General features: G+C 43.6%; 2 protein-coding genes across 2 annotated transcripts; one reads left to right on the top strand and one right to left on the bottom strand.

Annotated features, from left to right (window-relative positions):
- Positions 1–10,692: 10,692 nt before the first annotated feature.
- On the top strand, positions 10,693–11,723 carry LOC123103517 (wiskott-Aldrich syndrome protein family member 2). Its single transcript, XM_044525129.1, has one exon. The coding sequence runs from the start codon at positions 10,946–10,948 to the stop codon at positions 11,423–11,425; it is 480 nt and encodes a 159-aa protein (XP_044381064.1). The 5' UTR covers positions 10,693–10,945; the 3' UTR covers positions 11,426–11,723.
- A 2,624-nt stretch (positions 11,724–14,347) lies between these two features.
- LOC101290580 (ABC transporter G family member 53) lies at positions 14,348–23,118 on the bottom strand. The gene is made up of 24 exons (XM_044525130.1): positions 22,597–23,118; positions 22,402–22,522; positions 21,521–21,609; positions 21,357–21,441; positions 21,111–21,270; positions 20,949–21,025; positions 20,783–20,836; positions 20,523–20,613; positions 20,106–20,407; positions 19,484–19,765; positions 19,052–19,368; positions 18,815–18,975; positions 18,560–18,663; positions 18,318–18,474; positions 18,087–18,212; positions 17,809–17,951; positions 17,371–17,703; positions 16,765–17,055; positions 16,565–16,648; positions 16,337–16,470; positions 15,766–15,993; positions 15,484–15,655; positions 14,974–15,228; positions 14,348–14,825 (listed from the first exon to the last, which is right to left on the bottom strand). The coding sequence occupies exons 1-24, from the start codon at positions 22,917–22,919 to the stop codon at positions 14,568–14,570; spliced, it is 4,347 nt and encodes a 1,448-aa protein (XP_044381065.1). The 5' UTR covers positions 22,920–23,118; the 3' UTR covers positions 14,348–14,567.
- Between the last annotated feature and the right edge of the window lie 4,462 nt (positions 23,119–27,580).

The following is a 27,580-nucleotide window of genomic DNA, read 5'->3' on the forward strand; positions in this document are numbered from 1 at the left end:
TGCAATAGTTATAACATAGGGTGACACAGAACTAGCTCCAGTTCATCAATGTAATGTAGGCATGTATTCCGAATATAGTCATGCATGCTTATGGAAAAGAACTTGCATGCCATCTTTTGTCCTACCCTCCCGTGGCAGCGGGGTCCTATTGGAAACTAAGGGATATTAAGGCCTCCTTTTAATAGAGTACCGGAACAAAGCATTAACACTTAGTGAATACATGAACTCCTCAAACTACAGTCATCACCGTAATGGTCCCAATTATTGTCACTTCGGGGTTAACGGATCATAACACATAATAGGTGACTATTGAATTGCAAGATAGGATCAAGAACTCACATATATTCATGAAAACATAATAGGTTCAGATCTGAAATCATGGCACTCGGGCCCTAGTGACAGGCATTAAGTATAACAAAGTCATAGCAACATCAATCTCAGAACATAATGGATACTAGGGATCAAACCCTAACAAAACTAACTCGATTACATGATAAATCTAATCCAACCCATCACCGTCCAACAAGCCTACGATGGAATTACTCATGCACGGCGGCGAGCATCATGAAATTGGTGACGGAGGAAGGTGGATGATGACGATGGCGACGGATTCCCCTCTCCGGAGCCCCGAACGGACTCCAGATCAGCCCTCCCGAGAGAGATTAGGGCTTGGCGGCGGCTCCGTATCGTAAAACGCGATGCATCCTTCTCCTTAATTTTTTTCTCCCTTAACGTGAATATATAGAGTTGGAGTTGAGGTCGGTGGTGCACCAAGGGGCCCACGAGGCAGGGGGCGCACCCAGGGGGTAGGCACGCCCCACCCTCGTGGACAGGGTGTGGGCCCCCTGGCCTTGATTCTTTCGCCAGTATTTTTTTATATATTCCAAAAGTATTCTCCGTTGATTTTCAGGTCATTCCGAGAACTTTCATTTCTGCACAGAAATAACACCATGGCAATTCTGCTAAAAATAGCGTCAGTCCGGGTTAGTTCCATTCAAATCATGCAAGTTAGAGTCCAAAACAAGGGCAAAAGTGTTTGGAAAAGTAGATACGATGGAGACGTATCATGGGGTCCTATTGGAATCTAAGGGATATTGAGGCCTCCTTTTAATAGAGCACTGGAACAAAGCATTAGTACTTAGTGAATACATGAACTCCTCAAACTGTAGTCATCACCGGGAGTGGTCCCAATTATTGTCACTTTGGAGTTACCGGATCATAACACATAGTAGGTGACTATTGACTTGCAAAATAGGATCAAGAACTCAGATATATTCATGAAAACATAATAGGTTCAGATCTGAAATCATGGCACTCGGGCCCTAGTGACAAGCATTAAGCATAGGAAAGTCAGAGCAACATCAATCGCAGAACATAATGGACACTAGGGATCAAACCCTAACAAAACTAACTCGGTTACATGATAAATCTCATCCAACCCATCACTGTCCAGCAAGCCTATGATGGAATTACTCACGTGCGGCGGTGAGTATCATGAAATTGGTGATGGAGGAAGGTTGATGATGACGATGGCGACGGATTCCCCTCTCTGGAGCCCCGAACGGACTCGAGATCAGCCCTCCCGAGAGAGATTAGGGCTTGGCGATGGCTCCGTATCGTAAAACCCGATGAATCCTTCTCTCTGATTTTTTTCTCCCCAAACGTGAATATATAGAGTTGGAGTTGAGGTCGGTGGAGCCTCAGGGGGGCCACGAGACAGAGGGTGGGCGCGCCCCCACCCTCGTGGACAGGGTGTGGGCCCCCTGGTGTTTTTTATATATTCCAAAAATATTCTCCGTGAAGTTTCAGGTCATTCCGAGAACTTTTATTTCTGCACAAAAATAACACCATGGCAATTCTGCTAAAAACAGCGTCAGTCCGGGTTAGTTCCACTCAAATCATGCAAGTTAGCGTCCAAAACAAGGTTAAAGTGTGTACCAAACCTATTGTGTACCTTGCCATGAGTTTGGAAAGGGGATACAATAGTGATCCAGGAGTGGATCACTGGACATCGGTCAAAACTATCCTTAGAAGACTAAGAAAATGTTTCCCGGTTGTGGAGGTGATAAAGAGTTCATCGTAAAGGGTTATGTCAATGCAAGCTTTGACACCAATTCAGATGACTCTTAGTCTCATTCTGGATACATATTGAAAGTGGGAGCAATTAGCTAGAGTAGCTCGATGCAGAGCATTGTAGACATAGAAATTTGCAAAATACATATGGATCTGAATGTGGCAGACCCGTTGACTAAACCGTTCTCACAAGCAAAACATGATCACACCTCATTACTCTTTGGGTGTTAATCACATGGCGATGTGAACTAGATTATTGACTCTAGTAAACCCTTTGGGTATTAATCACATGGCGATGTGAACTATGGGTGTTATTCACATGGCGATGTGAACTAGATTATTAACTCTAGTGCAAGTGGGAGACTGAAGGAAATATGCCCTAGAGGCAATAATAAAGTTGTTATTTTATATTTCATTATTCATGATAAAGTTTTATTATTCATGCTATAATTGTATTGATCGGAAACCTAAATACATGTGTGAACACATAAACAAATATTGTGCCCCTAGTAAGCCTCTACTAGACTAGCTCGTTGATCAAAGATGGTTAAGGTTTCCTAACCATAGACATGTGTTGTCATTTGATAACGGGATCACATCATTAGGAGAATGATATGATGGACAAGACTCATCTGTTAGCTTAGCATAATGATCGTCCAATTTATTGCTATTGCTTTCTTCATGTCAAATACATGTTCCTTCGACTATGAGATTATGCAACTCCCGAATACCGGAGGAATACCTTGTCTGCTATCAAATTTCACAACATAACTGGGTGATCATAAAGATGCTCTACAGGTATCACCGAAGGTGTTTGTTGAGGTGGCATAGATCGAGATTAGGATTTGTCACTCCGAGTATCGGAGAGGTATCTTTCGGCCCTCTTGGTAATACACATCATAAGCTTGCAAGCAAATGACTAAGGAGTTAGTCATGAGGTGATGTATTACAAAACGAGTAAAGAGACTTGCTGGTAACAAAATTGAACTAGGTATAGAGATACCGATGATCGAATCTCGGGCAAGTAACATACCGACAGACAAAGGGAATTATGTATGTTGTCATAAAGGTTTAACCGATAAAAGATCTTTGTGGAATATGTAGGAATCGATATGGGCATCCATGTCCCGCTATTGGTTATTGACCGGAGAGGTGTCTCGGTCATGACTACATAATTCCCGAACCCGCAGGGTCGCACGCTTAACGTTCGTTGACGCTAGAGTAGTATTGGGATATTTGATGAGTAGTAACAAAATGTTGTTCGGAGTCCCGGATGAGATCCCAGACATCACGATGAGTCTCGAAATGGTCGAGAGGTAAAGATTTATATATGAGAAGTCATATTTTGGGTTCCGGAAAAAAGTGCAGTTTTTCGGTATTGTGCCGGGAAGCTTCTAGAAGGTTCCGGAGGATTCCAAAGGAGTCCGGAAGTCCACAGGTGGGTCCACCACGACCCAGAGACTGGCATGGGCTGCAGGGAGGTGCCCTGGCCTTATTGGGCTAGGCGCACCAAGTCCTCAAAAGCCCATGTGGCTAGGGAAGGCAAAAAAAAGGAAGGAGTCCTAGTAGGAATAGGATTGGACTTGGAGTCCAAGTCCTCTCCCCCTTAGATGCGCCCTAGGGCTTGGAGGGGCTGTTTCCTACACCCCTCCACCTATATATAGAGGGGAAGGGCGCCCCAAGAGGACACATCAAGCCCTTGGCGCCCCTCTCTCTCCCGTTACTCCGTAGTTCCACCGCCTCGTCCCGACGATGCTTAGCGAAGCGCTGTCGGTACTCCACCATCACCATCACCACCATGCAGTCGTGTTAGTTGTGATCCCATCTACTTATCCTCTCTTGCTTGTTGTATCAAGAAAGAGGAGACGTCAACGAGCCGCACGTGTGCTAAACTCGGAGGTGCCGTCCATTCGGCACTAGATCGGTTGGATCGTGATCGGATCGCGAAGAGTGTGACTACATCAACCGCATTGTTAAACGCTTCCGCTTAAGGTCTACAAGGGTAAGTAGACACACTCTCCTCTCTCATTTCTATACATCTCCATGGATAGATCTTGCGTGTGCGTAGAATTTTTTTTGTTTTCCATGCGACGTTTCCCAACAGTTGTCACTTAAGGGAGTTCTTGGTGTTGGACCAGGAATGAGAGCGTGGAGTGAATTAGGTTCATCGTTTCACTTTTATAGAGCAGTAAAAGACTACGGGCACCACGTCACGCGGTAAATCCACCAGTTCCCAATGCGTCATGCAATATATGCGTGCGAGGATTAAGATATCTTGTTAATGTTATCACCTAAACTCTGGAGCACAATCCCTTTATCGATGGGACGTGCCAATAGAAAAGGCCTTGGGCCATGATATGCCCAGTATTGACTATTGATGAGAGGGCTCGGTTCCGTGGTAAGCAGTGACGGTTCGGTTTTTGGCTGAAAAGTTGTCAGGGCTCGACCAAATCAGCCTACTGCGCCCATGTGGCGTGCCTTCGTGGTTAAGATAAGGAAGACTTGGACCTAGTAAAAAATAAGATATACATAAGAGGTCCTTGTTAAAAGATGCCCTTGTTGCCTAGAATAAATTATTGTGCAGACTTGTGAGTGGTCATAATCGAAGGGGAATCCGATGATCGAACATAAAAAAGACTTCAGATCCAAATAAATCCTCAGATATAGAAACCAACGTGGAAGATGGAAGTTGCCTACGAAGCCGAAGACCAGAAGATGAAGCTACTCCGAGGAAGTATCAATGTCTTTGTCTTGGAGACTAGTTTAGGGGCTACTGATGGTGTCCTGGATCAGGGGGGTGCTCACCATGTCGGCCTACAATTCATGGGTCGGGACAAGGACCCACTGACAACTGGAGAATGGGCCATGCAAGACGTGGACCCCGGCGCACTCAAGGTGGAATCCTCCAAAGACTTGGCGTATACTTCAAGGCATACTCAAATAATTAACATGTTTATCCCTAGATGCAACCGGCCATGTGTAAACCCTAGACACTCCTGATGCCTATATAAGCCAAGGGGTTTAGTCTATAGAAGCAAGATTTTAAGCTAGAACTCATCCATATGATCTCAAGGTACATCATCTTGTACTCTGTACCCCATCACAATCAATATAACAAGAGCAGGACGTAGGTTTTTACCTCTTAGAGAGGGCTCGAACCTGGGTAAACATCGTGTCTTTATCTACTTCCTATTACCATCTAGCCAAGACCACAAGCTCAAGACCCCCTACCCAGGATCCACCAATTTTAGCACCAGCAGGTGGCCCACGCATGTCCTAATGCGTATTCGCCATGGTACAATTGGAATTTAGATTGGTGACCACTAGTAACTTACCACAACATAGGGTCAGATTGTGCTGCTTTGCTAAACCTAGAATACTTTTTGGAATCCTCTAGCCTATCTGCATAGGTAGGGGTTATCTCCCACCTAGCCTCCTCTGTCATGTTGCTTGTCCCTTGATATTTGACCATCAACTAAGATCTGATTACACCTGTCATGATTTTAATTGGTTTTGACCTAAGCTCTAGTATGTACCTATTGAAGACTGCACTAATGGTGTTAACAACTAGATCAGTCTTGCAATTGAAGTCCATTATATGCCTAGCCCAAGTTTCTTTTGAGATTCTATCTAACCATTTCCATGATTCTTCATCCTCATGTTTAAGTTTGACCATTGCAACATCAAATCCATGTTGAGTGTAGGAATAACTGGTCTAGTCCATATACTGCTTTAGCTCCTCGACCCTAAAACCACCTGCTTAAAAATATGCATAGATATGCCTAATGCAGTACTGAAGGAAATATGCCCTAGAGGCAATAATAAATTTGTTATTTTATATTTTCTTACTCATGATAAAGGTTTATTATTCATGCTAGAATTGTATTGATCGGAAACCTAAATACATGTGCGAATACATAAACAAACACCGTGTCCCTAGTGAGCCTCTACTTGAATAGCTCGTTGATCAAAGATGGTTAAGGTTTCCTAACCATGGACATGAGTTGTCATTTGATAATGGGATCACATCATTAGGATAATGATGTGATGAACAAGACCCATCCGTTAGCTTAGCATAATGATCGTTCAGTTTTATTGATATTGCTTTCTTCATGTCAAATACATATTCCTTTGACTATGAGATTATGCAACTCCCGGATACCGGAGGAATGCCTTGTGTGCTATCAAACGTCACAACGTAACTGGGTGATCATAAATATGCTCTACAGGTATCTCCGAAGGTGTTTGTTGAGTTGGCATAGTTCGAGATTAGGATTTACTACTCCGAGTATCAGAGAGGTATCTCTGGGCCCTCTCGGTAATACACATCATAAGCTTGCAAGCAAATGACTAAGGAGTTAGTCACGAGGTGATGTATTACGGAACGAGTAAAGAGACTTGCTGGTAACGAGATTGAACTATGTATAGAGATACCGACGATCGAATCTCGGGCAAGTAACATACCAATGGACAAAGGGAATTACGTATGTTGTCACAACGGTTCGACCAATAAAGATCTTTGTAGAATATGTAGGAGCCAATATGGGCATCCAGGTTCCGCTATTGGTTATTGACCGGAGAGGTGTCTCGGTCATGTGTACATAGTTCTCGAACCCGTAGGGCCCGCACGCTTAACGTTCAATGATGATATAATATTATTTGAGTTATGTGATTTGGTGACTGAATATTGCTCAGAGTCCCGGATGAGATCACAGACATGACGAGGAGTATCGAAATGGTTGAGAGACAAATATTGATATATAGGACAGGGGTATTCAGACACTGGAAGTGTTTTGGGGGGTACCGGGTACTTATCGGGTCACCAGAAGGGGTTCCGGGCACCCCTGACAAAAGATATGTGCCTTATGGGCCAAGAGGGGAAACACACCAGCCATAAGGGGCTAGTGCGGCCCCCATATGGGCCGGCCTAAGGAGGGGAAGGAAAGGGGAGAAGGGAAAGGAAAGTGTGGATTAGGATTCCCACTTCCCTCCCTCGCCCCCCTCTTTCCTTCTCCCTCGGTTAAATATGGCAGGGGGCGCCACTTGGGAGGACCCCAAGTAGGATTTGGCCTACTTGGGACGCCTCCTAGTAGCCTCCCCTCTCCCTCACACACACACACACACACACACACACACACACACACACCACACACATATAGGATCACAGCTAGCAAATGACCGGGGGTGTAAATGGTAGAGGGGGCGCCGCACACGGCTAACAATTGATATCATGTGTGTTAGCCCCCCCCCCCCCCCCCCCCCCGGGTCATTTTTTCGTCGTGCTTAGGCGAAGCCCTGCGGAGATCACTTCACCATCACCGTCACCATGTCGTCGTGCTGACAGAACTCATCTACTACCTCGATGTCTTGCTGGATCAAGAAGGCGAGGGGCGTCATCGAGCTGAATGTGTGCAGAACGCGAAGGTGTCATGCGTTCGGTACTTGATCGGTTGATGTGAGAATAAGTTCGACTACATCAACCGCATTGTGAAACACTTCCGCTTATGGTCTACGAGGGTACGTAGACACACTCTCCCCCTCATTGCTATGCATCTCCATGGATAGATCATTATGTGTGCGTAGAATTTTTTTTGTTTTCCATGCAACGATTCCCAACAAGTACCTATGGGAGAATTTGGGAAATTTTGCCCAATAGCATCTAGCAAGCCCTGAGGAAATAAATATGTAATTATCCTAAGTAATGTGATAGTTTAGATAAATAAATATGTAAACATTTCTAAATGAGTACAAAGTCTAACTTGTGGACTAACCTTCTGCCTAACAGAAATGAAAGTATAAGTGACAAATTTATTATCCTCTCCAATGGATTGCTTCAACTGATACAAGAACCGGCTCCAGGATGGGGTATCTTCCTTTTCAACCACACCAAATGCAATTGGAAAGAGATTGTTATTTCCGTCTCTACCTGTTACTGCGAGGATTTGCTGGCCACAACTTGGCTTTATGAAACATCCATCCACACCTACATCAAATAACCAATCATTTGCGACAAGTGAAATGCAAAACAAAAGGATAGACAAAGGTGCACTAGAAAATACCTATGAATGACATACAACCATCGAGAAAGCCTTCCCTAGATGCATTGAGGCACATAAACATCATATGGAACCTACGGTTGGTGCTTGGATGTTCTGGTATGTTTCTTGTTGTCATAGTACACCTGCTGCCAGGATTTATGTCTAAAACTGCCTGCAAATAGTCTCTGGATCTGGTGTACTGTGCTTTAACATCTCATCCAACAACTTCCAAAGCCTTTTTCCTGGCCTTGGTCTTGGGTATTTCCACCTCATACTTCTCCTTTGCATTTTTAAAAATTGTGTCAACCTTTGTCCTAGGATCTGTTCTAATTGCATGCTCAAATTCCTTGGCGACCTAATCTGTTGTAACTTTTGTGTTCTCACTATTTGCAGGACATGTATGTGGCATTCTCAATTTTCTGATAACAAATGTCTTCTCATTCTTGACTTGTGAAGTTGTCATCATAAAGGGGCATTCAACCACTTTGCAATAAATAATTACCTTGTCTTTGCAATTCCTCCAATAAGTGTAGCTCCTCAACTGAACTACTTGGCATTGTCTTAGAGCTCTTTTGAACTGGTACACATTTTCAAAACATACGTGCTCACATAACTGCTCCTGAGGGTTTTCTGCTTTCTCTTCATACCAAATCATGTCTTCTTTCTTGCTAGGCCTTCTTTCCCTCTTGCCACATAAAACTATATTCCTTTTGACAACACCATAATAATCATTATCATTAACCTCAGAAAAATTGCTCAATTCATCATTGGAAGGCACCCAGACATGAAAGGGAAGAATTTCTTCTTCATGGCGAGCTCTGCTAGAAGGGTCAACACTCTTTTGTTTCTACTTCTTCGGAGGAGAAGACTCGGCCTTAGAATCGTCCATTTCCTCATCCTCGACTGATAAACCTCTTCCACATTTATTGGTACCAAGGATCCTCTCTCTGCAACTTCAGTTGCTCCAATCTATGAAGTAATTCAATCTCTTCTTCATCAACACCCAATGGTCTAGGATCGCATCCAAACTCAGGTAGCCAAATAAAATCAGCACTGAAATCCCTTTCTTCTTCATCATCTTCACTTTCATCCTCATCGTATTTAGACTCCAAAAGAAACTTGTCCTTACTCTGGATATTATTGCCCTGCTATGTGTTCAAAACCCCTTGGTTGTCAGCTACATATACAACAGGCTCCCCTATGGTACTGATGGGGATATTCTCCTCACATATTTGTGACGCTCTGTTTACATCATGTCGTGTTGGGGCATCTCCTTTAAGCACATTTACTGTGCTCAAACAGTTTGAGCATTTCCTCAATCATTGCATTATTGTCAAGCAACTGTGAACCTGATTTGTTAGTTCCCTCTTACTTCACATAATAAATGTAATTTGTACTTCCAAAGCCCTCCAAATCCATAATAGCTTACGGAGCGGTGTATTTAATTTTAGAGCTACACATTGTCCCGTCAAGGTTATCCCTACCATAGAATTGGAAACTCGCATTCCAAATGTCAGCATGATCCATACTACAAATGAAAAGTATAAAAATGTCCAGTTACCAATTGGAGATCAATGTTGCATCAACATTTCTAAATGAGTACTCATTCCAAAGCATCATTCAGAAACTAAAAAATTTCGGACAGACTAAACACCTATTTTCAAAACCCTAAATTCAGTCAAACAGGACAATAACATTCAGTAAATTCAGTACTTTAGTACATTTAGTCAAACAGAACAACAACATCCAGTTAATATAGAAACATGCAAAAACTAGTATCAATCAGCTAACAAGTAGTATTTATGATAACATGACCAATTGTTAATATATTCTGAACCTACATTCCAAATCTGAAACCCTAAATTGCAGCAATGAAATGGATATAAAGAGAGGGGAGAGCTATAGAGGGGAATGCAGTTCACGTGGTGGGGGGGGGGCACATTGGAGTGGGTGGCTCCTCCACCACACTGCAGGCGACATCCATTGATGCTGGCAGTGGCAGCGATGAATGGAATAGGTTGTTGCCGCAGCAATCTTCCTCCTCGCCGCGTGTCCACCCCGCAACACCGCCATCCGCCCCCATCTGTGCTTCATGATCTGTCCCCACCCCGCCATCGCCGATGGATCTGATGCCGCCTTCGATAGATCCCGCCGTCGCCATGCCCTGCGAGAGAAATGAGGGAGATCGAGGTGGGAGGGGAGAGTGCGAGTGAGAGAGCACGCTCGGGTTCATTCCGACCCAGCCGCTTCTGACAAAGCAGTCAACGACGTGTCGTCGCCGATGTCGGCCCGAGAGGGATCAACCACGTCAAAACGTGCTTAGAAAGTAGCTCAGTGTTTTTTTGTCACTGTCAAAAATTCGATGCAGTTCGTAAAGTGATAGGTTTTAGCTAATCATAGCACAAATGTGGTGATTGTGTGCATTTTGCTACTCAATGTTTGTATGTAAACTCTCTTGGCGCTAAAACGTGCATCCTCTCCCGCACGCTGTGGGGTCATACCTATCTCGCACGCCATCTGGGTTCAACCACTGCGCCGCATCATTGGTCACATTTTCTCCCTCGCGCTTACGGTAGATCCCCCGTAGCAAGTGAATGATTGCTGTTCGTCGGACACACCAGCAGCTCGTTTAGTAGTACTATCAGACTATCATCGCTCAAAAAATAAAGTAGTATCAGACTATCAGGTGTCCCTGTAAACCAAAACCCCAAAAGGGCCATCTCGGTGTGACCAGAGCGCCGCACCAACCAGTATCAAATATTCAGTGCGCTCTCTCTTCCTCTCGATCTTTCTCTCGCAGACTCCAGAGTCCACACACACACACGTACGCAACCATGCCTAGATCCTTCGTGATCACCCTCTTCGTCGCCGTGATCACCATGCTCGCCGCCATGGCGGTGGCGGACACGCCGGCCGACTGCCCATACCCGTGCCTCCCGCCACCAACCTCAGGAGGCGTCATCAACAGCTACCCGCCACCGCCACCAGCAGGGACTGGAACGGGAACAGGTGGCGGTGCCGGCGACGGCTTCGGCGGCAGCTACCCGCCACCTCCGGCAGGGGGCTTCCAGCTGACCCCGCCCGGGGTCATGCCGGGGTTCCTCGCGCCGCCGTTCAGCGCCGTCCAGGCCGGGCCGGCTCCTCCGCCGCCGAACCCGGTCCTGCCGTGGTTCCCGTGGTACTACCAGCACGACAACCCGATCACGGGGTCGACCGCGTCGGCGTCCTCGCCACCGGCGGTGCACCGGAGGACAACGTGCATGGTCACCCTGCTGCTCCAACTGTGTTTAGCGATTCTTCTTCGGGCGCCGTAGAGTACCTTGTCTGTTTGTTAAGCAAGGTGTGTTGATTAGTTGCTACGAAGTGTTTGCTCTCGTTAATTGCAATGTTGTTTTGACTTTTGAGTTTTTGTAGCTATAAGCTCGTAGAGAAGGCTACTGTTACTGTTCTTACTCATAGATAATACACTGTTGTCAAGCATATAGACTACAGAGTACGTACTCCCTTATATTTTGGGACAGACGGAGTAATTTTGAAGGCTACCGTTACTTTAATGCTTATATATAGTCTGAACTTTGAACAGTGTCTGTTCAAAGTCTGTAATTTTCTGAAGCGAGCGTGCGGCGCATTTCCTGCTTTCTTCACTGTACAGTTTCCCCTCTGAGGGATACAGAAAGGCGCTTTCTCTTTGCCCTCACCATTCAGCAAGCCATCGTGGGCAGGCTAGCGAGGTTTCGTGCCAGCCTTTATCAATCGATTGGTTTGTTGAGACGTCCAAATCTGTACATTCAACTCAACAGCAACGCATCAGCAGCTAAATCGGTTTTGGGGCCACAAAACCGAGACATGCTGCGCGGGGTGCGCTTGCACGTCCCCTTTTTGGGGCTCAATTTTCTCTAAGAGGTTTTCGAGCCCAATCCCGCATTATTTCAAGCCGAGTGAGCTGCTGCTACACGCCGATAATTGTTGATCGCGATCGGCTGGTAAATCAGTGAGAGAAATTATTGGGTTGATTGACGTACGTCATGGCGTAGAGGATTGAGAACAACGTCGGACACGTTGCCCTTCTGGATGCTGCTTGTTACGTACGTCAGTAGTGCAAGCTGCGCTCCACCGTTCCTACCTGAAGGATCATGCATGTACAGCCAATCGTGACCACGGTTTTGGAGACATGTATAGTGACGTTCGGCCTGCTTGTCTTTTTTTTAAACAAGGTCCTTTTGGGACTCGATTCATTAAAAAAAAAGTTAAAAGAGAATGATCCTGTTAATTTGCATAAATTTGGCCAAAAACTGTTACAACACGTCCATAGAAAATGCATCCCAGCCAACATTGCTACCCACCAGACTCACACACACCGTTGATGAGAGGACACCGTCGAAATTGCATGTAATGTCATCACCATTATCTCTCCTCAAGCAAGCGACTCCGACTTCATTGCAAACGCCCCATCATGAGCCTTCCGAAAGAATGACACTTGAGAACTCCGTCAGCCCATGCCAAATAGCCAGCCAAACGCATCAAGGACTAGGCAGGTCCGACTTCGATGATCAATCTCATAGGAGAAAGTAACATGCCTTGCACCAACATAGTCCGACCTGCCCATCGCACGACATCATTGCCGCCGTGTCACCTCGCAACGATACAACTCTGACTTCACTCTCTGGGACAAGCCAAACAGTCGACAACATGTAGGTGAAACATTTGGGGTATATTGGCATCTTTGACATAGTTCCCATGGAGTTTCATCAAAAACCACAAAATTACTTTCAGTAAAGGAAGACAGCGGTATCTGAGAGACTTACAAGTCGTGAGCCTCAAAATATAATTCTCCAAGCTCGTGAATAAACTTGATATTTGATCTCCTTCACCTCTGCATCATTTGAGAAAAAAGCTCCATTTTTCCTCCCAAAGAGCAAAAAGATCCACTTTAAACCTTGATTATGACTAGACCTGGCCAGATGGCCACCACAGCACTGCCCAGCCTGGCCTGGGCTAAAACGCATGAGGCACGATACGACCCATGGTGGGACGTACCGTGTCGGCCCGCATGTTGTACCGCCAGCCCAGGCACGACCCCCTTAGTAAATGGGCCGGCCTAATGGTATATTTAGCTGGTCCATATAGGATTCAACTATTGGGTTGTTTAGGGCCTATATTCAACCTATTGGGCTGCATAAAAAATCTAAACGGGTCGTGTCGTCCCGGCACGCGTGCCCAACATCATGGCCGACACAGACCATATGCCGGCGCGACCCGATTATATACGTGTCGGGCCAGGCCCACCATGGGCCGGGCATGCGGGCTAATGTGTCGACCGGCCTAACAAATGCTTTGTAAATTAAGAAATCTTCTCCCAAATAAGCTTTGACACATTCACAGTAAAAAAAAAGCTTTGACACATGAAATAGTTTGGGCAGTACAATATGTATTTTTTAGACTTTTTTGTTGTTGTTGTTGTTGTTGTTGAGAAATGGATTCAAAGTTGTACTTTTTTTCTTTTTTGAGGGGATTCAAAGTTGTAGGTGTGTTGTAGTGCATTTAAGGGCGAGCTCAAAAACGCCGGTACAGAATGGGCCGAGGTTTGAGGTGAGGCAGGGCCGGCCGCACTGCCAGGCACGATTACCATGGGCCAGGCCGGCCCGTTTGGCCACCTCTTTCGAAGCCCGAGAAATCTCCTTCTCGGTTTCTGGAAAAAAAAACCTTTTCTCGTGAGCATTCCGTCGAGCACCGCCGGGGCTCCATGGCGTCCGTCGATCGCCACTTCACGCTGGTGAGTAGCCCTTTCCACTATCTGCCCGTTCTGCTCTGTCTTATACTCCCTCCGTCCGAAAATACTTGTCATTAAAATAAACAAAAAAGAATGTATCTAGAACTAAAATACATCTAGATACATTCCCTTTTATTCATTTTGATGACAAGTATTTCCGGACGGAGGGAGTAGGTTTCGCCTCTTCGCGACGCCTTGCGCACTTTCTGCGCTGAGAAATAGTGGGCGCGACTTTGCCCTCCGCGTGGATCGAGTTCTTATAATAGTCCAATTGGTACTCGCATTTCGGTGCAATCAGTTATTCAGAAGGTTCATAAATTGAATTCGTGTATGGTTCCCCCCCACGATTCCTGACATCCTGTGCGAATTCCGGCATCCGCATCAGTTCGGTTGTGTAAATTTTGAGTGCAGCATGCCACCGTTTTGTTTTGTGAGAGCTCCAAATGTGTTAAGCAAATCGACGGTGTGGCAAATTACTTGATTTATACAACTTGCAAAACTGTACTCCTAGGGCACTGGGCACAATGTGCACTGTCACTATACATTCGATCTGGGCACTGTGCTCTCAAAATATATGCTATGCTACTATTCACATGTATCCAATACAATTACAAGGACGTAGTCTTATTGTACTATCTCTGCTTAGTGGGCTTTGGTCAAACTTGGATATGTTCTTCATTGATCACTCATCTCTTCTGGAAGTTGAATAGCTTGATTGAGAGCCCGAATAGGAAAGCAAAGAGAAGAGCGAATGAGACGACCACCACAGCGACCACCCACAGGAAGTCATGATGGTACCCAAAATAGCTTTCTACAAAATCGGATACCCGCACGCCATTATCAAACTTTTCGGTTACGTCTCCAAACTGTGAAGTGACCAGACCATTCAGTGTCCATGCAATAGGGCTGAGCCAGTAGTACCACCTCCACCATATCGGGATTCTATGTAGAGGAAAGTAGCCAGTTCACATAATATTACTTTTTGCATAAGAGCTTGCATAGTATTAGGAAAAGAAGGAGCAAAATTTGGTTATTGGTTATAGAGGTGGAAGTATAGGAAGTTAAAACATTGAGAGCAAATAGTATACTTACAGTTCTTGGTGTAATAAATCCTGAGAAAAGGTTCCAAAGAGCATAGAATGCCGTGGAAGCAACAGAGGCAACGTTGTAGTTTGGGGTCAGGCCCACCGACATCATTCCGTAAAATGTGAAGTAAGCTAGAGTGAAGTACATGAAGAACAGGTACCAAAAGAATTTGACAGCTGTCCACTCGAACCCAATCATAGCATATACTAGCACACCATATATCAAGGACTGGACAAAGATGTATGGAAGTTCAATTGCAACCTGCAAAGGGAAGGATGTTAGGGCTCTTATTGTCTTACCGTTGCTTTCCACTTAGGGGATTTGTTTTAACTATCTGTACCATCTTTTCTGGCTGTAATTCAATATTATCTGAAACCTTTTATGAAGCCTCGTTTGCATCTGTTTATTATGCTCTACGTGAGAATGTGATGCCATCTGTTTGTTGAGCTCCCTAGTCTTGTTTTTACTTGGCATATAAAATAATTACAGACGAAAGTTAATGCAAAGTAAATTTACCTGTCCCAATGCATATGGCAAAGGTGAGTACATGTGAGCCGCTCTTTCCCTGTAAAAGACCGTGCGCTCAACAGCCACAACTGGCTGAACTGAGGCAGAGTTCTGCACCCCCATGAACAAAACTGAGGAATACATGGAACCCATGGCATTGAACAAGTCCTGTTGATTGTGTCTGCAAGAGTAAAATGTTTCTAGTGAATTTTGAAGGTAAGAACCATATGTAATCTCCTCAACAAATACCATGTATTATTTTGTACTTTCTTTTGTTACATATTATCTTACCTTTTTTTGCCAATGCCCCAGAACATTGTCCCAAACAACAGTGCAATAACTGTAGTATAGAAGTACTTGACAGCTGTGTATGGAGGGTTTCTCCAGTATGACAGGCTTTGCTTCCACAGGCAAGCAAAACACTGTGTGAGGAAAGTTTGTGAGTATTGGGTTGGAAAGGATAGGTCGCTTGAACCTTCAGGAGGTGTGCTTAGCTCCTTTATTAGATTTTTGTTCCTCCTGAAATGCAACAAAACCGACAATATTAGTGCACATTTAAGACACTATTCAGTTGCAGAAGATTAAACTGAATACTAGTATGATACTAGTGTTGTCATGCTTTTAAAATGGGCCATATATGATTTCAATGTTGTTTGTAATGCATATTTGTCCGAAAATATTCTGGTGTTTTGTAGTTTAGAGATCTCCCTCTTAAATACTAGTTTAAACTTTAAACATGCTGAAGAAAATATTGTTTTTTGCTCTTTGTTTCGAAATATAAGATTTCATAGCTTAAATCAATATTTTTCAGTCTTTCATTCATTAGTTATTAAATCATGAAGTAATGCAAACAGAAGCCTACCGATATAGATCAGAATTCTTGTATACTTGACTGAAGTTAATCCCAGTCATCTGTTCTTGTGTTGCACTAGTCACTTCCAGCATCCATGTTGAAGGATTGTAACCGTCTTTAATCTTTCTGACATCTTCAACAGCCTGTGTAGAACCAAAGGAAAACAAGTCAGTAACATTTTTGTTCGGTGCGAGGCTGCATATATAAACATGCACTAATTTATGTTCTCTTCGTCACCTCAAAATATCTGATCAATTCACATGAGTGCCGGCCTAGTGGACCTACATAAATCTCTTCACCTCCTCGTTTCATCAGGAAGAGCTACAAAGACACACATGATCATCAGGTATTAAAAGCGTTGATAAACAGTATGAATTGCCCGTGTGTTGCTTTACTGTTTTTTTTTCTTTACTACATGTAGGCACTGCATTTAGTACCTCATCAAAAGACTCAAATATGTCGATGCTTGGTTGATGAATGGTGCAAACAACTGTCCGTCCTGTATCTACAGTATTCCTTATTGCCCTCATGACAATGGCTGCTGCCCGTGCATCAAGTCCAGATGTTGGTTCGTCCATGAAAATGATGGAAGGGTTAGCAACCAGCTCCACTGCTATTGTTAGCCTTTTCCTTTGCTCAGTCGACAATCCACTCACACCAGGTAATCCAACCAATGCATCTCTTAAGGGGGAGAGTTCCACCAATTCCATGACCTCATCAATGAACATCTGCAGACCAGATTTCATGTGTTAGAGCAGTCAGCAGGTATTGTCTCCCTTGCCAAGATATGAGTAGTACATAAATGTGATCAACAGTCACGTCAAAATATCTGTCTGAATCATTTCGGTGAATTTGAATTCAACAGTTATCGATTTTATATTTTATATCGTACAACATTTGAGATCAGTTGCCAATTTGTTTTACGGAACACAATCAGTTGCAATATTAGTTTTCTCACTTAATCATGTTTCATACAATTTTATAGTAAATATATAGTATACTATGAAAACATTCAAAAGAAAAACAAATTGTTCTTTGCAAACCTTTCTTGTTGAGGAATCGACATTGGCAGGTAGTCGGAGCCATGAAGAGAATGCAAGAGACTCATAGACGGTCACATTTGGTGAATGAATGTCGTTCTGCTCACAGTATCCCGATACACGAGCAAAAGTTTCTTGCTTCTTTGGATAACCAGAGATTGTAATGTTTCCCTCTATGTATCCACTGGTCTTCCGTCCAGCCAACACATCCATCAGTGTTGTCTTACCGGCACCACTGACACCCATAAGAGCTGTAAGCACTCCTGGCCTAAATGAACCACTGATACCCTTCAGTAGTTCCAACCGACTCTCTGCCACACCTTGTGCTTTAATTTCCTACATTTTTTGTTGGATAAAGGAGTTATGCATGATATTTTCACTCATTTATGTTCCATATATTGTACGTATCTGTACTTTATAGAATTTTCAAAAAGAAAATACCTGTGGCATGTCTACACTGTATTTTATATCATCGAATGTGATGGAGAGAGGCACAAAAGGGAGGACCATTCCTTTCTTGCCTGGACTAGAATTCACTGTTGCATGATTGGAAGTCGATTCATCATTGCTCCCATCCTCAGTATCTGGTAGACATATGCAAATGGTAATTTTAAATTATACCTCAACTATCAGGCTGGGAAGTCAAATTTATTGAGCTTTGCCACTTGGCCATTATGTTATATCTTTTTCAAATTGATGACTATGGAATCAGTAAGTACCTCTAGATGCTATTGTACTGTTGTTAACCCGTCCTCTCGATGATGCTTCTAAAACTTCACCAGTGAGATTAGCTTGTTTTATCTTCAATGTTTCTTCAGATACTGTTGGCTGGTTGCTGTCAAATGCTGCAGATAGGAGAATGTATGAGATTAGAATTTACAGCATTGTTTTTTGAAATTGCAAAATTAGCTACCTATTTGCATTCTAAATACAAGTTATTTCTGACTCACGGTCGAGGAATGTGAGGCAGACGGTATAGAGGATATTAAATAGTAGCACATATCCGAGCAAGGCACCAGCACCAATCCAGTACCACTTCGTATCAGGAAAGACCCCTCGAGATTTCAGAACTAGGTTTCCAAGTGGTTCCTTGAAACCGGGGATTGTCTGTAGTACAACAGTAACAATATGCTTTAGCCAGGCATATTCAGAAAGACGATTGTTTATCCTTTTTTCACAAAAGTCTATTTACCTTGTTCCAGCTGTGACCTAGGAACTCATTCACCGATAGTGCATTTTGTGCGTACATCAGGGGTGATATCCAGTACCCCCATATCCACCATTTCTTTACATTCTCTGTTAAATCAAAGGAATGTTTTAATCTATGATTCACAGATGCCACATCCAATGAGGAAAAGGTAACTGAACTCAGGAAATTTAGTCCAGGTGTTCTTAGGTGGACACTTCAAAATCAGTTTTGGACTTCAGCTTAGCTACTTTTGCATACCTCTTGCCAGGACGAATCCACCAGTGAGCATAAAAATTAGTATGCAGAAGGAACCGAGGGTGCTTGAAACAACCTGATGCCTTGCAAGACCAGCAATGAAGCGAAAGAGTCCAGATGATGCCTCGTTCATTAAAAAGAGCAGCAGGAACTGCCTAAAAAATCTGTAGCATTGCATTGTTTTCATTAGCTTCTGCAATACATTAAAAAAGATAATGTATGTTAGAATTCCACCCTTACCTCTGTACGTTGGGATCAAATCCAATGCCATAGTATGTTATGCCAACCCAAATTGTTACATTGAGCAAGGAGAGAGGGGTCTTAATGAGCCATGACGGCAACGTGTATGTCCATGCTGGAAAGAAGAGAAGATTCCGTTGCTTGAAAAAAACAGGGAGCTTTGCAATAGTTAGACCTACTTCTGCTAAACCATTGAACATGATCATCAAAATCCCAAAGAAGAGAGCACCCATGTATATCCCTCCATCTGTCACCGAGTCATGATGCATATTGATGCGCAGAAAGACGGTCATTGCGATGATCGCCATGATTGTCAACTGAAGAATAAAGAGAAATAGTAAGAAAATTTATGTTATGTTCTTATCTAGGAATAACAACGAAATCAGTTAGTGTTGAACTTTTTTAATAGATTTTGCCTTTTAGAATCATCACCTGAGTTGCCTTGAATATATACACAAAGGAGTTTCTTTTCATGAGCAGCACCTCTCTGTTGATATTAGCTTTGAGTAGTTCCTTCATGCTGGCACCGTATTGTGATGTTTTCAGAGCTGCGGGATGACTTCCATTCTTGTCAAACGGCACTGCTAACTCACTCTTTATAGCTTGACCAACGTGGAAAGATTGAAATGCCTCCGCAAACTCCTTAACAGGAACATATCGGTATGTCTCATCACTGTTTATCCAGTATTGCCCTTGATCTTTTCTTGATGTAACCTATCAAATTTCCAGTTATAGTCAACCACACTTGAACATTGTAGCCAATTATGGTTCTGGTATTAATAAAATCTGAAGTTTTTTTTGGGGGGAAATCTCAACTTATGACAGAGTTTTCTACAACTATCAATTTTTCAGCTTGCCATATTTTGCCCAAGACGCAAACTGTATCAAAAATTAAAATATGTCGCTCCATCTGTTCCACTTGTGAGCATACTCTGCCTTTATGAAATTCCCTACATATTTAACGTTTTGTATTTTGAAGGCATTTCAGACTAATGTGTTTTTAAAACAAATCCATAATTAGAGAAAGCTTCATACAAACGTTGATGACACTCACTTCTTGCAAGAAGTCGGCTACGCCTTTTCGCTCAGGACATTTGAATCCCATTGATTTAAAGAACTCGAGCACATGTTCTCGAGGGCCATTGTAGACAACCTGACCGTCTGAGAGGAGAATTATATCATCAAACAATTCATATGTCTCTGGTGCAGGTTGTAGCAAGGCAATGACTGCTGTTCCACCGATAATGTGGATTGTTTGTCGGATGGAGTTCACAATCTGGAAGGTTGTTGAGCTGTCAAGTCCAGTTGATATCTCATCCATGAAAAGGGCTCGTCCTGGTGTGACAAGCATCTCAGCTGCACAACCATGTCAGAGAATGGATGAGTTGGATTGTGTAGGAGTACGAAGTAATTTTGTTCCATAATAACACATAAGCATCTGGTAGGTTTCTTACTCATAGGCTATATTTACCTGTAGTTACTCTCTTTTTTTGCCCTCCTGATATGCCTCTCAACATATTATTGCCTACCAGTGTATCGGCACAGATATCCAACCCCAAGACCTTCCATAATAATAAAAAAAATCAAAGCATTAGTAATGTGGTCACTTTTTAATTTTCTAGAACTTTCTGTGAGCTTAAAGAAAGGAACTTGGTAGCATTCTTGTTATAACTATGTAATTCTATGTAAACTACAACTGAGCTATAAAACAAGTAGCTGATTTGCATGCACCTTCAGAATGTGATTTGTGACCACCTCGGCTTTCTGCTCTCCTGTCGCAGCAGCCTAGATAAGAAAAACCAAAGATTGATATGCATCAAACTTCCTATTGAAACGTCCTCAAGTCTCAACCACTGAATACGGTGAAGTGTGATTTAAAATGTAACGAGTGTAGTACCTTCAAGTAAATATCAATTTCTGGATCTGGTTTGATATTTTCTTCCTTTTCTCTCCTCGATAGCTCCATTAGCAGGTCTGATCATTTCGTACGAAATTCAGGTTACTCAATGCAATATGCTACCATGATGAGTTTTGAGGTCTACATTTTTCTTGTTCTTACCGAAACGGTGACCAATTCCTTGACATTTTGCAGAGAAGTTGACTGTCTCACGGACAGTCAGTTCCGCCATATGCAGATCATGTTGGCTAACATAGGCAGCCGATCTCCGTGGCACAAACTCATCCATGGTATGCCCATTGTAAATTATGTCCCCTGACATCTTTTGTGATTGCAATGTTTCCTCATGTTAGCAGTAGCAAGTTACCATGATGAAAAAGAGAACAACCAAAAGAAAAAACGATCCACCTTAAGACTCGAAGGCAGGGTTCCGGCCAAGGCCAGAAGCAGCGAGGTTTTTCCCGCGCCAGGGGGACCCAGAAGCAAGGTCATCCTGAAAATGGATGGGATAAGCCGATAAGGTACAATTAAATGGAGATGATTCGCTGAGTGAAAGCATGCCTAGAAATTACCTGTGAGGCTTGATGATTCCACTGACATTGTGAAGGATTGATATTTTCCGCTTCTTGTTTTGTGTTAGGTGGAGAGCATTTGCCAGGCCCTGTTTGAAGACGATCGCCACCATGTAAGTAAGTACGCATATTATGCAAGCACAAAAAATTAAGGTAAATGAATGCAATGGAGTCCTGCACGTTTGTAACTCCTAACACTGAAGCTGCTTAATAGACCAGTATGCTGGACTTGCAGTTATCCTAACGTTCGGAGCTTCAGTGAGCAAACTTGACTGTTTATCCGAGAGAGTTTGCTTACTGACTCCGCATAGAGAATAATTCTGTTTGTTTTCAAAATCTTTAGGATTAGTGTGTTAACATGGGATCAAAAGGTCGCGGCAGTTAGGCACGTCACTGCTTAACATGGCTTATGGATTTGTACAGCTCCTCTTATGCTTCCGACTTTGTTTGCGTCTGCTTGGAACAAGAAATATTTGTGAGGAACGTGTGTCAGCTGTCAGTGCCATTGCAAAGATGAGTAAAATATCATCCAGTGGGAGGACGATGACATACGAGGCCTAGTGCCACTTGTCGTTGACACCTTGTGGTATTACCAGCTGAGTGACCTTTTTGGACTTTCGGTGGTAATATTGCTCTTGTTTAATTGACGCTTACCAGATTAGAAAGAGACGGGGAAGAGAAAATGGGTAGCCAAGTCTAGCGATCTTTATCGGAAACCAGTCAACATCAGTCTGTTGTGTTTTCTCTCCTAGCCACAGTTTTCACTGTTGGTCTTGCACTCAATCTATTTCTGTTAACCCTCACCGCAGGCTCAACAGTCAACGTGTAGAAAGAAAAATGAAGTGTAAGAGTACTTCCTTGTGGGAGTTCTTGTGACGTACCTCGAGTACATTGGCGTAGGTGTTGAGGATGGTGGGCAGGCCCCTGCTCCCCACGTACGCCTCCGCCTCCACGTTGAGGTTGTCGTACCTCACCTCGATCGTCGGCAGCTGGATCCCCACTCTGCATCATCAGCACGCGACCAATGTTAGGAGCTACCTTGGCCGTCGCCAGGAGCAGGAGGGGAGGAGGCGTACCGGTCGACGCGGTCCTTGAACTTGGAGAGGAAGCGCTCGTGGTCGTCGCCGACCCAGGCGATGCGCTGCAGCAGCGCGTGCTTCTCTTGCGCGCCCAGCTTGTCCACGTTCACCTCCTTGAGCTCCCCCTCCGGCATGGCCAGCACCGCCGTGCGCGCGCGGTCGTAGGTGGGCAGCTTCTCCAGCGCCGCCCATCTCAGCGCCTCCTCGTCGTCCTCGTCCCGCGACGACCGCGAGAACAGCTCCTCCCCGCCGCGCGACCACACCGAGCTCTCCCGCCGCAGGCTGCGCCCGAACGCGTGTATCTCGCCCGCGTCGTCCATCTTCTACCTATCCACCCCTCCCTCCCGCCGCCGACGGCTGCAACACGGCGGAGGAAAGAGGAAGCCGACAGGGGAGAGTGGGCCGCCGGAGCTGCTGTCCCCCTCTGTGCGTGCTTTGCTTTCTTCCTTGGCCGTCGATTGGCCGTTGGCCCTGCAGATGAGGAGATGCGGATGAGAAAGAGATTGGCACTTATATAGAGTGGTGGAGCCGAGGAAGGAGAAGCAGCTAACGTACCCCGTGACGTTGCGCGGTCTATATAGGGGTGGAGTCATATGTGACGAGTTCGCTTTGTGCGGGCCGCGAACTCGTGGACAACTTTTGCATCATCTGTGCTGGGTTCAATGTGGAGATAGATAGACTCCCGTGCTGCTACGAAAATAGCTGCCGCATGAATAAACCCTTCTAGAAACAAATTGAGCTGGATACTACGTACGTATGCATACACCCCCAAAATCAGCAAGCATGAAGGGGAGGAAGAACGGGTTGACATGAGAAACAAGCTGGCACAGCCGCCAAATCTTTGTAGAAAAACTTATAGTACTACGTGACGAGAGCATGGAATTCTGCATAGAATGTACTCACACGCCACGCTGACACATTTTGCACATGTATGATTGGTTGGTATATATGCGGTGCACGTGTTTTTTCTTTGTTTGTTGCTTGCTTCCTAGTAGTATTATTTTTTTCATTTTTTGTGGGGGACATACAAAGTGGCACTGCTACACTATCGGGATAAAATCACCATCTGATAGTAGCAGATTTGATCTCAAAAAAGAAAATAATTGATAGCGATTATTGGAGGCTCTGCTTTGATCCGTGCTCTCCCCAGGCTGGAGGGGAGCGCTGTCCAATGCCATCCTACGTAGCATCATCGACTTCATTATTGGATCAAATAGTCCAATGTAGTACTACTACGTATGTATGCATATCTTTTCATGGCGGCTACTCTTTTTTTTTTGAGTTATATGGCGGCTACTCTTTTTTTTTTTTGGAGTTATATGGCGGCTACTCAGGCAGTGCCAAGAGGGCAGTTGGCCATGAACGAACATCACGTGAAAACGCCACGTGGTTTTGGGCTTTTGCATCAAAAGAAAGAGATACCACTACCAGTGCACTGTCAGAGTGCCAGTGGGGCACTTAAACTTTCTTTTCACAGCACTAAATGAGGCTTTGCTTTATACACGGCCGTCGTTTTCGCGCTTGACCCCGGCTGCGCGGTCCCGGGATTCTTGATCATCATCGGTCTCTTTTTTTCCATAGAATATACAAGCCGGGCGGACATGAGACATGACCCATCTCCATATGCATTATTGCTGCATATCTCCGTATGTACCCCTTGTACATTTTGGAAAATAGTGAAGCTCCAGTTAAAACATCTGGAACACGGTTACCAGATGTTCTATTAAGACCTCTCGTAGTGAGGTATCACAATAAGTACTCGTTCCGTTTATTTTTAGTCCGCATATAAAATTTGCCTAATATCAAGCTTTATTAAGTTTGAACGACTTTATTGGCAAAAATATCAACATTCATGATATAAAATCAATATATCATTGGATGCATCATGAAACTAATTTTCGTACTATATAACTTCAGTATTGGAGATGTTGGTAATTGCTTTCTATAAATTTGGTCAAAGTTTATATAGTTCGACTTCAATCAAATCTTAATTATATGGGGAGCAAAAATAAATGAAGAGAGTATTATGCATGTCAACTCGACCATTTCGCTAAGATGACATGCAATTAAATAAAGAAAGAGAGAGTTTGGTTTTCATATAATATGATACCGTATTATAATAAAATAATATAGTACTATGTGTCATGTAAACCAACAAATGATGCAATCTAAAATACTACTAACTTAAAAAAATATTAGCCTAAACATGTCTTATGTGCATGTGTATGTATGTATCCACTAACAAGTGATGCGCCGAAATCAATCATGTGACAAATCATAGGGAGTCGCCACGCTTGGCTGATGAGTTAAGAGCATCTCTAGCAGACCCCTTAAACCGCTGAACTGAAAATAAGGTTTTCAGTTCGCGGAAAACGTGTATTAAGCGTTGGTTTAAGCCATGGCCAAACAGACTCCTTAAACTTAAACTGTAAAACTGAATATTCGCATATATTTTTTTCCACGTCTTCTTCTTCCTCTCGCTTGTGTCCACGGTCAGTTAGCGGACAACCCCCACGAAGCGGCCAAATACGAAGCTGCCAGCATCCAGCTAGCTTGAAGTCGCGGACGATCAAATATAGCGCACGAAGCCGAATCAATCCAGGAGTTAGCTAGGTCCGCCGAATCGATCGTTTGTCGATTCGAGCTCGCTCGCTAGCTAGCTAGCTCCTCCATCGGGTGCGGCGGTCAGGACGGGCGCGGTGGCCGGGGTGGACGGCCCTGGCGGACGGGAGCAATTCATGAAGGTTTTGATGGCAGTTAAATTCCCGCCAACAGTCTTTTGCGTATACACGACACCCTTGGGTTGTCTCCAAAATCCTTATTTTCACGGGTTTGACCGGGATGTTTTTCGCGCCCCTTAAAAAAAATTACGGGTCGGAGTCGTTATGGGTTTTATTCGGGTCATTTTTTCCGCCTAATACTGTAAACTGGCGGTTATTTTACAGTTTCGTGCATTTTAAGGGGTCTGCGAGAGATGCTCTAATCATCATAGCGAAGTTTGGATTGCAATTTTCATAAAACTAGATGGTATCTTGTGTCGTATGTGAGCGTCTATGTTTATATAGTATTTTTTTTAAAAGAAGGATGGTATCCCGTGCATGGTAATTGGTTGCAATATATTTCAATGATATTTAGAAATAATTTTTTTGGATTAATAATATGGAAATGGAAACTGAAAATACATATCATTTGTTGTGTTCATTATTCTTGCAAAATATTAACTGAATATAAGTAGCATAATAAAATAAAAAAGCTAAGCATTTTGCCATGCATTGTTGCATGCTGAGGTATGCCTTTTCCTATACATGTTTATATATTGAAGCTTTTTTTTTGCAGGTGCTTATATATCAAAGTTGACATGATTGCATGTTGAAAGGAATATGAAAGTGTGGATCATCTATTTAGTTATACAAGATTTGCGGGATTAGATGACACATGCATGAAGCATGATATAAAAATACGGAAAGTGGAAAATGAAGCCGAAAAAGAGAAAAATGAATAAATAAATAAATAAATAAATAAAGAGAAATCAGTGCTTTGTGCGCATCATTGTCATTGGATTTGTGGGGAGATATAACTATGCATGTCTGGCTGCTAACAACCTATGATTACCATATATTTATGTGGCCGAGTAAGGTCGACACACTTCCGTTACCTTTTTTTTTTGGTTGCAAATCAAACACTTTCTTTACTTAATTGCACATCATATCGCGTAGCGAGCAACATACGCTAGTGGTGGCATGTTGCCATCATGCTGTTAAAGTGTTATACCCATCTTCGCATCTCCGTTTTTCAACCACCGTTGTGTTAGTAATATACTTGGGACCCAACAAAGCTTCTTATATATGTCCATCTCACCGATGTCCCTGTCTCGGACGCATCCAAAAAGCTCCCGAGTCATTGATGTGGAGTGTAGGTAATAAACAACGCCAATATACAGGTACAACCCGAGTGCCAAGTCCCTGAGAACGGGAACATTGGAAGACTTTATTTCAAATGATTCGAAAATGATATTTCTAAGTTTAATTTTTTCTTTTGAAAAAAATCTGTGAAAACTTGTACGTATTCACGACAAATCTGTAAAATTTAGTTCAAAAGTATTATGATTTGGTAGCTGCATAAAATCATGTATGAAAGTATATTGTTATGAAAATTTCCTTGAGCGTGCTATATATGTATTCGTGTATGTACAGCTTTTTTGGGTTTTTTCGCAACATGGAAATATGTTTTTTTTTTAAGTCCTCCGCGGTCACCGTCCTCAATTTGCACTTTCCGGGTACAACCACCGCGACATTTGGCCCGAACCGTGTGAGATGTAACAACCCAGGCTAATGACGCGCTGTACTTTCCCAGGCCAGGCTACTGTCTGATATTCAGGACACCAACCAAACAATGTATAGGCAGCTCTGAGGCAAGCACCAGGCCAGGCTGTTTCGCTCGAGGGCAGCAACCAAACAAGCCCGTAGTCATTGTACACGATCGTCTAAACATGCATGTATAATGTGTGGTACACAAAACTTGTTTAAATGTGACGCCACTGATTTGACCGTACACTATCATATACGCAAATATGTACGATCAAAATCTAGGACTCACGGTAAGATATCACAACACAACTCTAGACACAAATTAAAATAATACAGGTTTTATATTACAAGCCAGAGACCTCGAGGGCTCGCATACACAAGAGTCAGCGAAAACAATAATATGTGAGTACAGACATAAGTTAAATAAGTTGCCATAAGATGGCTAGCACAAAGTGAGATACAGATCGAAAGAGGCGCATGCCTCTTGCCTGGGATCCTCCTAAACTACTCCTGGTCGTTGGCGTCGGCCTGCACGTAGTAGTAGGCACCCTCGGTGTAGTAGGAGTAGTCTAAGGTGGCGTCTGACTCCCGGGCTCCAGCATCTGGTTGCGACAACTGAGAAGAACGGAAAGCGGGGAAAAGAGAGAAAATCAACCATGAGTACTCATCCAAAG

Source organism: Triticum aestivum, chromosome 5A (assembly GCF_018294505.1).
Source record: "Triticum aestivum cultivar Chinese Spring chromosome 5A, IWGSC CS RefSeq v2.1, whole genome shotgun sequence".
Taxonomy (NCBI): Eukaryota; Viridiplantae; Streptophyta; class Magnoliopsida; order Poales; family Poaceae; genus Triticum; species Triticum aestivum.